At 46.7% G+C, this 12635-nt stretch overlaps 1 protein-coding gene across 1 annotated transcript in view; it reads right to left on the reverse strand.

Moving 5' to 3' along the window:
- DLG4 (discs large MAGUK scaffold protein 4) overlaps positions 1–9638 on the reverse strand; it is a 36219-nt gene extending 26581 nt beyond the window's left edge. Inside the window, exons 1-6 of the mRNA XM_030187208.1 lie at positions 9594–9638; positions 8765–8889; positions 5087–5256; positions 4612–4748; positions 4133–4277; positions 1622–1760 (exon numbers count right to left, since the gene is read on the reverse strand). Of these exons, the coding sequence (XP_030043068.1) occupies positions 1622–1760; positions 4133–4277; positions 4612–4748; positions 5087–5256; positions 8765–8889; positions 9594–9623 (746 nt within the window). The 5' untranslated portion in view covers positions 9624–9638. The remainder of the gene's footprint in view (positions 1–1621; positions 1761–4132; positions 4278–4611; positions 4749–5086; positions 5257–8764; positions 8890–9593) is intronic.
- Positions 9639–12635: the final 2997 nt, after the last annotated feature.

Below are 12635 nucleotides of genomic sequence, written 5' to 3' on the forward strand. Positions count from 1 at the left end.
GTGGCGTACCAAGGGGGGGCGGTGGAGGCGGTCCGCCCAGGGTGCAAGCCGCTGGGGAGGGTGCCGCGGCGCGCGCCTGGCTCCGAGTTCACTATCTTCGCTCGTTCGCTGCAGCTCCCTCTGCCCCGGAACAGGTTACTTCCTGTTCCGGGGCAGAGGGAGCTGCAGCGAACGAGCGAAGTTAGCAAACTTTTTGGAGCCGACAGGCGCGCGCCGCGGCACCCCCCCCAGCGGCGTGCACCCAGGGGAGGTGTCATTTCACCGGGGGGGGGGGGGGGGCGCATCGGCGATCTGCCCCAGGTGCCATCCTGGCTAGGAATGCCACAGCCGCCACGGCACTACCTGCTTAGTGCTGGAGTCAGGAGTGAAAAAGCAAGAAGGCAAATGGTCTACTAGATCTATTTCCAAGTTCACTCATTTATTGTATTTACTAGCCATCGAGCCCGTAAAAACGGGCTAGTATAGGAAAGGGGGGGGTTGAAAGCCCCTTCCCGTCGCCGCTGCAAGGCCCCTCCGCCGCCCAGCTCGCCGCCACCCCTCCATCCAGCCCGGGCCCTCGCTCCGCTATTGAAACAGCGAGGGAATGCAGCACACAGCTCTACTGAGCTGCCATCGGCCTTCCTTCTTCTCTGCCTGTGTCCCGCCCTCGTGTGATGTCATTTTGAAAACACGACGGTGCCAGCAGGCGAGGGAATAGTGGCAGCTCAGTGGACGGGAAAGAACATGCTTCCCCCCTCCCCCCAGAGACCACTAGACCACCAGGGCCCTTCAGGTAGGACCGGGGCAGCGGGGGCATCAGCTGCGGTGGTAGGGGGGCAGCAGCAGTGGTACGGGGTGTGCTGGGCAGTGGCCAGGCGGGGGGCCCAGACCAATCTCAGTCTGCCCCTGACCTGTACATCCTCATGCATACCATGACAATCAATCTGGCCCAACCATGACCCCAAACATAGAGCCATCAGATAATGGTAAGAAAGTGAGGCTTTTCCATTCTCTGCCACTGAACAAAATCCACCTTGTTCTCCAGAATTTGTGCTTCTGCTCTGGGCACCTCTGGGCAATTTGGGAACCTGTTTTGCCTTTCTAAGACCAAGGTTGAATTCACAAATTTAATTAGGCAAAGGTGGTGCTGTGATGGAGGTGGGTGTTGTGGGGGGGGAGAGAGGGAGAAATTCAACAAAGAATTCAATCATTTCCTTAAATACATCATCCTGATGAGAACGTTTCTTCCTGAGGGCTTGTAATAAATTAGAATATCAATTATGCGATGAATCGGCATGGTTCTAATTGATGTACTGTCTATGTGGGCTGAACTGCCACCACATTAAACATACTTTATTTAAGCTCCCGTGTGTAAGGCTCTTGATCATCAATTCTTCCACCATCAAAAGTTCACACAGGCCAAGATGTGGAAATCCGAACTCCCAGGCTCCCCTCTCTCACATACATTAGGGGAGGGGTAAATAAAAGGAACATGCAGTCAACCCTACATTTGAGTTATCCTAAAATGAAAGGATATAAAAGTTGGGTCTTGGAAAATAAGTGGAAATGGGGTTGGCGGGTTGATTGTCACCCTCTTTCTACAACTTCTCTGCATATTCTAATGGGGATGGGAGTCTCTCACCTGGGGATATCCTCCTCTCCCATCAACTCCTTGGGGATTGGGGAATATCGGAGTGGGGAGGTTGGGGTGAGTGCCTGAGGATAGTCCGTGCCTAGGTAGTTGGGGTGACTGATCTCGCTGTCCAGGTGCTGGGAGTAGGCTGTAGTTAAGAAACAGGAGAGAAGACCCGTGAGGGAGAAGTTGAGATCCACAATTGTGCAAAAGAGATACAGACCAATGGAGAAAAGAGACAGATATCAGAAGGAGGAAAGAGGAAAGTTCTTAAGTACATAAGTATTGCCAGACTGGGACAGACCAAAGGTCCATCAAGCCCAGCATCATGTTTCCAACAGTGGCCAATCCAGGTCACAAATACCTGGCAAGATCCCAGAAAAGTTCAATACATTTTATGCTGCTTATCCCAGAAATAAGAAGTGGATTTTCCCCCAAGTCAATTTAATAATGGTCTATGGACTTTTCCTTTAGGAAGCTGTCCAGACCTTTTTTAAACCCTGCTAAGCTAACCGCCTTTACCACGTTCTCTGGCAATGAATCCCAGAGTTTAATTACTTTGATTGAAGAAAAATGTTCTCCGATTTGTATTAAATTTACAACTTTGTAGCTTCATCGCATGACCCCTAGTCCTAGTATTTTTGGAAAGAATAACCAAATGATTCACATCTACCCGTTCCACTCCACTCATTATTCTATAGACCTCTATCATATCTCCCCTCAGCCATCTTTTCTCCAAGTTAAAGGGCCCTAGACGCTTCAACCTTTCCTCATAGGGAAGTCGTCCCATCCCCTTTATCATTTTTGTCGCTCTTCTCTGTACCTTTTCTAATTCCACTATATCTTGATATTGGGAAGCCCATGTAGGAAAATCATATGCCAGAGTTTGAATATAAAGGGAATGACCTTCAAAGTCGAGGCAAATCTTAAAATATTGGGAGTAATTTTGGACAGTTATCTTACTCTTGAACCACAGCTGTTTGATGTATCTACTAAAGTTTTCTGTTTGTTGAGGAAACTAAGAAGAGTTAGAGTTAACTTAGAGCACACTTCTTTCAGGTTCATTGGTTGATTGTACAGTCCTGGACTATTGTGATTCGATTTTTATAGGGCAAATGATCAAATTCTTAAAAAACTGCAAACACTGCAAAATACAGTGGTACACCCGATTTACAGATCTTCTAAATTTGAAAGAATAACACCATCGTTTATGAAACTTCACTGGTTACCAGTTAGGGCTTGTGTTGTTTTTAAAGTTTGCTCTTCGGTTCATCGAATAGTATCCGGCTTAGCCCATAACTATATGCTTCAACTGATTGATTTACCTACCAGAAATTCTAGGGCTTCTGCAAGATCTTCATTCCACGGAGGTTAGATAAACATGAGCAATAGGCAATTACAGCAGTAAAAATATTCGAACAACAATACAACCAACTCTGGAATGCTCTACCAAGATACATTCGATCAACTAGTGAATACCTTCCCTTTAGGAAACTATTGAAAACCCATCTATTCAAACAGATTTACCCAAACGACTTGACCTACCATAAGCAAACATAAGCAACCCATCCATCTACCAGTTCATCTAATCATTAATAAGAGTGACTCAGAAATTACCTCCTACCAATCTTCTTACCCTCCATACTCTTCCCCTACCTCTTCTTTATCGCTCTACGTCCTTACCTATCCCTATCCTTTCTCTCATACCTCTTTTATCCCATTTACCCTTGTTCATTTGTCCTACCACATACCTCCTTTGTTGATTCAGATACTACAGATTGTATTCTCTTGTTACTATGTAAGCCGCATTGAGCCTGCGATGAGCGGGAAAGCGCGGGATACAAATGTAATAAATAAATAAATATAAAAGAATTCTTGCATTTTGCTTCTCCTATCAAGCTACTTTCTGGTGGAACTCAATACCTCTGTCTTTAAGATCTGAGCAGAATTATTTCCGATTTAGAAAGATATAAACGACTTTTTCTATTTAGCAAGTTTCTAACATGAATATCAGTTATAGGAATTTCCCTCTGTGATAATATTTGTAAAAGTCTATTTGTTTTTAAGTTTTCTGGTGATGTACCTCACTGGGTATGCCTGACTTCTTTTGTTGTAAACTGCATTGAACCCTTCGGGGCAAATCGCAGGTTAGAAGTATTCAATTGTAAATTGTTGAAAAGGGACAGGATCAAAGAGAGAGGCAAAAGAGACTGAGAAGAGTAAAGAGTCAAACAGAAAGGAAGTAGAGGAAGAAAGGAAAACAGAGAACAGGAGAAGGACAAACTGAAGTAAAATAATGGACAGAATCAGAAAGCAAAAGACCAAGAAAGAAGAGAAACAGAAAAAAGAAGACAGCAAGACAGACTATGGGAAATGAGAGGCAAGTGATGATGGGAGAAAAGGTAAGGAGGTCAGGAGTAGCTGAGAGATAGAAGGAGAGGAAGGTCAAGTCTATATGACATTAAAAGAGCAGGAATATAAAAGCACTATAGCAAGAGGCAGAATTGTAGGACATCTTACACGTGGTGATGTCAGGTGGGGCGTAGGAATCATTCAAGTACACATTGGTTGGTTTGGCCACCTTTAAGTAGACAACATCAGAGGTGTTCTTTAGGGCTGCCACAGCATCCTCATGCATCACATCCTCTAGGCCGACACTATTTACCTGCAGCAGAGAGAAAAACCATTTAGCAACATGGCCAATGGCGATGTTGACCTGCACATGTGAGAGGAGGAAGATTAAACTCATGAGTTTGCAGTTTCTGAGTGGTTGTCGAGATGGGATTGAGGAGATGGTGGGTAGAGCTAGGCAGTTGGTGATAGGATTGGCAAGGAAGAGCAGGACAGGAGAAATGATGGTGATAGGGTAGAGGAGGTAGCAATAGGACCGTGGAGGTAGTGGTAGAGTAGTGGAAAGGGTTGAGGATAGAAAGGTTGATGAGGTGTTGGTAGGATTAGTAAGGTGACGGTAGATGCCAGATGGCGAAGCTTTTACTCACAGCTAGAATCTTGTCTCCTATCTGCAGTCGGCAGTCTTTGTGTGCTGCTCCACCCTCTATGATCTTGGTTACATAGATGCTGTTGTCTCCAGGAATGTGCTGGTTTCCAACCCCTCCTGCAATACTGAAGCCCAGACCTAGGGAAGAAGAAGGAAGGATACAAACAAATGAGTGGGAGAGAGGATCCTTCCATGAAGAAGAAGAAAAGGGGAAAGAGTCACACCCAACTCCCCTTCACCAAGGATCTCCCATCCTACCCTGTTCTGTCAGCATCAACTTTGTAGCTTCACTGCCCTTTCTTATTCCCTTCTAACACTCTGTTCCATTGCACTCCTGGCCTAATTCTCTCAAACCTCTTCCTTTCTTTACCCCTTCCCAAATACTTATCCCCTTGACTGCAACCTTTCTGCCCTCTATCTCCTCCCCTCCTTTTCTCCCTCCCTCCACTTCTGGGCTTATGGCCTCCCGTGGATACCTTTGGGCCCTTTGATGAGTTTGATCTCCATAATCTTCTCAGATACGGGCTTCCGCCTCATGACGTAGAGTCGCACAATGGAGCCGGCCTCTTTCAGAGCCTCCACTGCAGTACTGTGCGTCACCTCCCTCACGTCCACGTCGTTCACAAACAGAATGCTATCGTTCACCCTGTGCATGAGGCGGGAGAAAAAAAGGAGAGGAACCCATATCACTGACCATCTCAACTGTTCACGTTATGAGTTGCACACGACTCTGAAACTCATATTGTAAGCCAGATGCAGGTGAACTGTTACCCCAAACATTGAAAATGCTTAGAATAATGTCATTTCTTCTCTGTCCCCTTCTTGTGATAAGCAACCCCCAGAAGATGTATCCAATTGCAAGGACTTCACCTAAACCTTCTCATCTGTAATTTTCCCCTCTTCAGTCAAGGATCCATGCCAACTTTTTGCACCAATTCTAAACCAACATTACAACCAGGGACAGACGCACAACTGGTCCCTGCACCCCCAGGAGGTAAGAGTGATGAACCGGGGGGGGGGGGGTGATTTGCAGGGGGGTGTGATGCTCCAAGAGGGCGCAGCGGCAATCCGCTCCAGGTGGCACCTGACCTAGAAACACCACTGGCCGGGCATGCCCTGGAACTGAATATTTGGTGTTAATTCAGCCTGTGAGTGTGAGCGGCTTGCATGACGCTTACCTCTGCAGGTTGAATATTGGACCCCATATCCACTAGTGCTCTCTCACCCCTCCCTGGCTAGTCTTGCATTCCTCCACTCAATTTCTGTGCCTTTTTTGTGCTGATGACACCTAAATGCAGGGGTAGTCCGACCATTAGGCCATCTGAGGTAGGGGCCTAAGTCGTCACACTTTGTGAAGCACCATCTCCCCTTTCCTTCCTGCACTCTGTTCCCTGAAATTTACCTTTCTTCATGTTCCAACAGTTGGCAGCAATAACAGCAGCGATTCCCCAAATGCCCCCGTTCGATTATGCCCCTCCACGTAACTGTGAATGACCCAGGAGGATAACTGTCCCTACATCAGTTTATTACCTGGAGCACACCATTTCCATGTTCCCCCGTAAGAAATCCATTCTAGATCATTTATTTGACTGCTTCGATATGTTGGAATAAACTCAGCTCTTCAGACTGACCTGTCTCAGATATCATGAAGCCGTGGAAGGGCATTTTCAATATGGATTTTGGATGTTTTTGCCGAGTTTGGATGTTTTGATCAAAACATCCAAAATCCGATCAACAAATATAGCGATATTCAAAACAGCAAAACGTCTTTTTTTCCCCCCAGAAAATGGCCACTTGCTAGATGTTTTTGTGTCCTGTGCATTTATCCTTTTGGTCCATGTTCAAAAAGAAACATCCAAGTGAAGAATGCGAAAACTCAAGCCATTGGGATGGAGGAGGAGCCAGCATTCTTAGTAGGCTGGCCCCAAGAACATCCCAGCAGAGCACCCTAGGGGGCGCTGCAGTGGACTTCACATGAAAGCTCCCAGGTACACATCTCACTGTTGCTTCCTTATATTGTAGAGTGAGCCCTCCAAAATCCACCAAAAACCTATTCTACACAACTATACACCACTACAATAGCCCTTATGGCTATAGGTGTCACCTATATGTGGGTACAGCAGGTTTTTGGTGGGTTTTGGAGGGCTGACACATTCCACCACAAGTGTAACAGTTAGAGAGGATTATGGGCCTGGGTCCCCTTCTCCACAGTGTACTGCACCGACCACTAGGCTACTCCAGGGATCTACTTGCTGCTCTAATAGGACTGGCATCTGAGGCTGGTAAGTACTGTTTCTTTTACAACTTTGGAGGGTGGGAGGGGGTCAGTGATCACTAGGGCAGTAAGGAAAAGTCATTCCATTGTTCCTCCAGTGGTCATCTGGTGGTGTAGGGCACTGTTTTGTGGCTTAGTCAGTTTTAGTCCTGGACATTTTTGTTTTCTTCCATTGTGGCTGAAAAAGGTCCAGGTCTTAGGAACGCAACAATCCCGCCCTTAACACGCCCCCTTGAGATCGGGATGCAACTGCAGAAGAACGGCATAGAGAAACGTCTGGAAAATGGGTTTCAAAAATACCGATTTGAATGTATTGCAAGAAAAACTTGTAACTGCTAACTTTATGCCACTTTTTAAATGTTTTTCTCTTTTGAAAATGAGCCCCTCGATCTCTTAATCAGAGCACAGCCAATAGGGTTCACCTCCAGAATATTATCAACAATTATTTGAACATCTCCCCCTGAAAAGAATTCTTGCTGAGCATAAGACAGGATATGTTAATTGCAAGTTTCAATCTGTTTACTGTACTGTTTCCCAAGCATTATTATCATTCTGCCTTTGGTAATTCCGCTATCTGGAATTGTAAGTTTTTGGTGGGTATGGACGGCAACCTGCCTTCAACACTCCGCATACACTGATTGCAGTCCCAGCACCTAACGCCAGTCAGTTTGAGAAGTATGGGATTTAGGGGTCAGAATAAACCTGTCCTTTTTGTAGGAGCTTGGTTCAGTCCCAGCACCTAACGCCAGTCAATTTGAGAAGTATGGGATTTAGGGGTCAGAATAAACCTGTCCTTTTTGTAGGAGCTTGGTTCAGTCCCAGCACCTAACGCCAGTCAATTTGAGAAGTATGGGATTTGCAATTTGAGGACGGGGCGGAGAATGGATCCACGGAATCTTAGTGGAGATTAGGTGACAATGCCGGTAATTGGGAAGCAAAATCAGATCTACGCCCTGATCGTGACTGAATAGATATGGATGGGCTGAAGTGTAAATTTTAAGGGGTTTTCGGCATTAGCTTCAGAACTTAGTGCAAGAACAGTGCTGGGCAGACTTCTACAGTCTGTGCCCTGAGAATGACAAGGACAAATCAAACTCAGGTTTACATATAAAGTATCGCGTACCATGTAAAATGAGTTTATCTTGTTGGGCAGACTGGATGCACCGTACAGTTCTTTATCTGCCGTCATTTACTATGTTACTGTGTAATAGTGATTCCAGCCTGAGGACAGGGCCAATCTCCTTCACACTGCATACACACACATTGACGCCAGACACAGAAAATAGCAGTTCTCCATTATAACTTACACATATTGACCATCAGTGACGGCCCCATTAGGCAACCTGAGGTGGGTGCCTCAGGCGGCACTCTTGTGAGGCGGCATCGCCCCCCTCCCCCGCCCTTCCCTCCCCAACCCCTTTCCCTGAAATTAACCTTTGCTTTTCTTGTTTTTCAAAAGAAGGCGACAGCAGCGACTCCGATAGGCTGCCCTGCTGCCGGTCCTGGCCCTTCCTTTCTACTGCGGGCGGCCCGCCTCCAAGGAAACAGGAAATTACATCATAAACTGGGCTGCCCGCAGTAGAGAGAATGACTCAGGACTGGCAGCAGGGCAGCCTATGGAAGTCGCTGCCGTCGCCTTCTTTTGAAAAACAAGAAAAGAAAAAGGTAATTTCGAGGAAGGGGGTTGGGGAGGTTAGGGCGGGGGGCAGCAGCGAAGAAGCCGGGGCGGCAGCTCAATTTCTGCCTGAAGCAGCAGATTGTCTTGGGCCACCCCTGTTGATCATACTCACACACAGTTCTCCTAACACTGCCCTACGGTTCCAGAAGTGAGCTTTTTTTCTCTCTGTACATCACTCTTTATGTTGCATTCCAGCCTCACCTTAGCCTGCCATCCTGGGCAGCAGCTCCTCCCGGTATGATCTTGGTGATAAAGATACTAGGATCATCTCCAATGTGTGGGTTGTCCGTTCCACCAGCAATGCTGAAGCCCAAGCCAGAGTTACCCTGAAGAGGTAGGAGGGAAGAGTGTGGGGAGGGGGGACAAATGAACTTATAACCAGGATCTCACATTCCTTCTCTCTGTGTCTTTCATGCTTTGTTTATCAAAGTTTAGAATTAAATGGAGAAGGGATTCCCTTCTACTCCTATCTTTTTTCGGGAAAATGCAGGGTGGGGGCAACTTCTAGGATAGGTGAGAAGCTCAAAATTTCACTAACTAGTACATCCTCAAAGAGACCAATTTATGAGCATAACTCTCGTTTAGGAACATAAATCCTTTGAAAATTGGACCCTTAATTTCTCTCTCAGCCTCCACCCCTCCCCCAAGAGAAAGAAGTTTCCTCCTCTCACCTCGCTACTTTGGTGTGGCTCTTTGGTGGGGGGGGATTTTAGATCAAAAAACCATGAGCCATGAAGGTGCAGAGTTCAGGTATTTTTTAGGGGTACTCTTCCAGAAAAGAAATAGAATCTCTTGCCTCAGGAGTTGGTGGATCCACCAGGGTAGGGTTGAGATCTTTGAAAAAACTCTTTTGAGGTGGTGGCGGTAGTGGGGTCTTAATCAGAGGACCATGGAGACTGAATCATAGCCCCATCCCACAAGGCACTCCCTCACAGGACGGGATCTTTCCTTGTCAATGCTGAATTCAATATCGTCCAGAAACCAAAGCCATGATAATGGTGAGGATGGTGATGGTGAGAGCATCACTTACCCTTTCTAATGTAATCTCTTCATACTCCATCTCCCCTTCTGTCCCGTTCACCTATAGGCAAAAGTGAAAGAAGTGATCAGCGCCAACTCTAAATAAGACTGAAGGCAATGAGCACCAAATCCAGAGCCACAATGACTGCTTAGACCCAACTATAGAACCAGACCCTTGCCTAGTCTTAAGCACTCAACTAGGTTGGACTACACCAGATATTATTTATTTATTTATTTTATTTATTTATTTATTTGTTGCATTTGTATCCCACATTTTCCCACCTATTTGCAGGCTCAATGTGGCTTACAATGTTCCGTCATGGCTTTTGCCGTTCCAGAGTAGAAGATACAATTGGTGTTACATATATTATACATATATTATAGCAGCAGCTTCGGAGAGCATTTTCCATCTCGCGGATGGGCTGCAGAGAATGCCTTCTCCTGCTTTAGACTTAGCCTCAGGGTTGCCAGGTGGAAAATTTTTTTTCCAGCCCACTGGAGCCCAAAAAACAGCCCAAAAACCGCCCAAACACAAACCCCGCCCCTGACACCCCCACCCCCGCGTCATCACCCCCGCCCCCGCCGTCAACAACCCCGCCCCCGCCGTCACCGGCCCCGCCTCCCACGTCACCGGTCCCGCCTCCCCGTCATCGGCCCCGCCTCTCACGTCATCGGCCCCGCCTCCCCGTCATCGGCCCCGCCCCCCCGTCATCGGCCCCGCCTCCCACGTCATCGGCCCCGCCTCCCACGTCACTAACCCCGCCCAAAACGTCATTAACCCCACCCAAAAACGTCACTAACCCCGCCCCCCCGCGGCCGAAAAAACCGCCCGAAGCACAAAAACCAGCCCAAAAAACCGCAACCCGCCGCGGGCAAAAATTTCCCGCGGCGGGTCGCGGAAAACCGCCCAATTGGGCGGTAAAACCGCCCACCTGGCAACACTGCTTAGCCTGGCCTCAGAATGACATCCTATAGTATGTCTCCTATCAAACTGAGCTCTCTTTTTCATCAGGCGCTGCCATTTCCTCCCCTCGCCCTCCCCACTGACAGTTTGGACTTCGTGGGTGTGGCTTGGATCTCTTTCAGGGAGAGAAAGCTAGCAACTTGTGGCGGCAGCTTCGGAGAGCATTTTCCATCTCACAGATGGGCTGCAGAGAATACCTTCTCCTGCTTCCACCCACCCTACCCCTCTACCCACCCACCCCTAGAGTGACATGTCTTATATAACCTCCCTATCAACCCACTCATTACTTTACCTCACCCATTTCTATTCTTCTATCACCTTCTCCCACTACTCCAACCAGAGTTACACCTAATCACACTGACCACCCTTCAACATCTTCTGTCCTTCTGTGACTGTTCTCTTGTGCTTGACTGCTTAAATATTTTAAATTTAAATGCTTTACTTTTTGTCTATTAGATTGTAAGCTCTTTGAGCAGGGACTGTCTTTCTTCTGTGTTTGTACAGCGCTGCGTACACTTTGTAGCGCTCTAGAAATGTTAAATAGTAGTAGTAGTACATAGAGAACATGGATGATATAATTGAATTAAGCAAACAGATATAGTAAGAAAACATTCGGAAATAAAGTAGGGTGGTAATGTGTCACGCTTTCAGTTACTGATCATTGTGGTATGCCTTGTCGAAGAGATAGGTCTTCAGAGATTTACGAAAGTTAATTCGTTCGTTAATAGATTTTAAGTTAAGTGGCAATGCATTCCATAATTCCGTGCTCATGTAGGAAAAGCTGGACGCATGTATTACCCAACAGTGGACTGAATGGAGTTTTAGTACACGCTGAAAATGATTCTGGGTCATCAGGAAAGGCTGAGGCAGTGCGAATTTACCCCTCAGGGCTTATAGTTATAGTTCCACTGTCCCATAGATGTACGAGGAGAGGGGGATGCAGGGGCTAAAACCAGGACCAACCTGACGACCCACAGCAATCTGGAATCAGGCTCCGCAACAGGAGGAGATACAAGTCTGATCCAAAAGAACATAAGTATTGCCATACTGGGACAGACCAAAGGTCCGTCAAGCCCAGCATCCTGTTTTCAACAGTGGCAAATCTAGGTTACCAGTACCTGGCAAGATCCCAAAACAGTACAATACATTTTATGCTGCTTATCCTAGAAATAAGCAATGAATTTTCCCCAAGTCCATTTTAATAATGGCTTATGGACTTTTCTTTTAGGAAGCTATCCAAAGCTTTTTAAAGCCCCGCTAAGCTAACTGCTTTTACTACATTCTCTGGCAACAAATTCCAGAGTTTAATTACACGTTAAGTGAAGAAATATTTTCTCTGATTCATTTCAAATTTACTACTTTGTAGCCTCACTGCATGCCCCCTAGTCCTAGTATTTTTGGAAAGAGTAATCAAGCGATTCACGTCTACCTGTTCCACTGCACTCATTATTTTATAGACCTCTGTCATATCTCCCCTCAGCCGTATTTTCTCCAAGCTGAAGAGCCCTAGCCGCTGAAAGCTGTGTCGGATCAGAAGAATTAATCTATGGCTAAAAACACACGTGATTTAAGTTCTGTGGGGACAGTTCTATTGACTCGATTATAGATTACTTCTGTGAGCCCGAACACTACGTGCGATGTTAGCTGCACTCACGCCAGGTCAATGATGAACTGCATTAAGATAGGACTATGTTTCATGCAGTTCTATATAAGTGGTTATCCTAGCCGCTTAATTGCTGAATATCAGTACTTAACCTGCACAGTTTCATCTTCTCAAGGAACAACCATAAAATAGCTGGTTCTGGCTTACCGTGTTTCCCCGAAAATAAGACACTGTCTTATATTAAATTTTGCTCCCCAAGACCTGCTAGGTCTTATTTTCAGGGGAGGCCTTATTTTTCGGGGAAACATCGGGGTCACCCCCCCACCCGAGATCGCCGGCTCCCCCCCTCAATCGGCGGCTCCCCCTGCCCTCAGTCGCTCCCGGAACTAACCTCTTAAACGCTTCCTTTCACCATTCATCTTCGCACTCGCCGCAAGCAGCAGGGCAGGCCACTCCTTCCTTCCGTGTCCTGCCCTCGCCTGACG

This window comes from Microcaecilia unicolor, chromosome 14 (genome assembly GCF_901765095.1).
Source record: "Microcaecilia unicolor chromosome 14, aMicUni1.1, whole genome shotgun sequence".
NCBI lineage: Eukaryota > Metazoa > Chordata > Amphibia > Gymnophiona > Siphonopidae > Microcaecilia > Microcaecilia unicolor.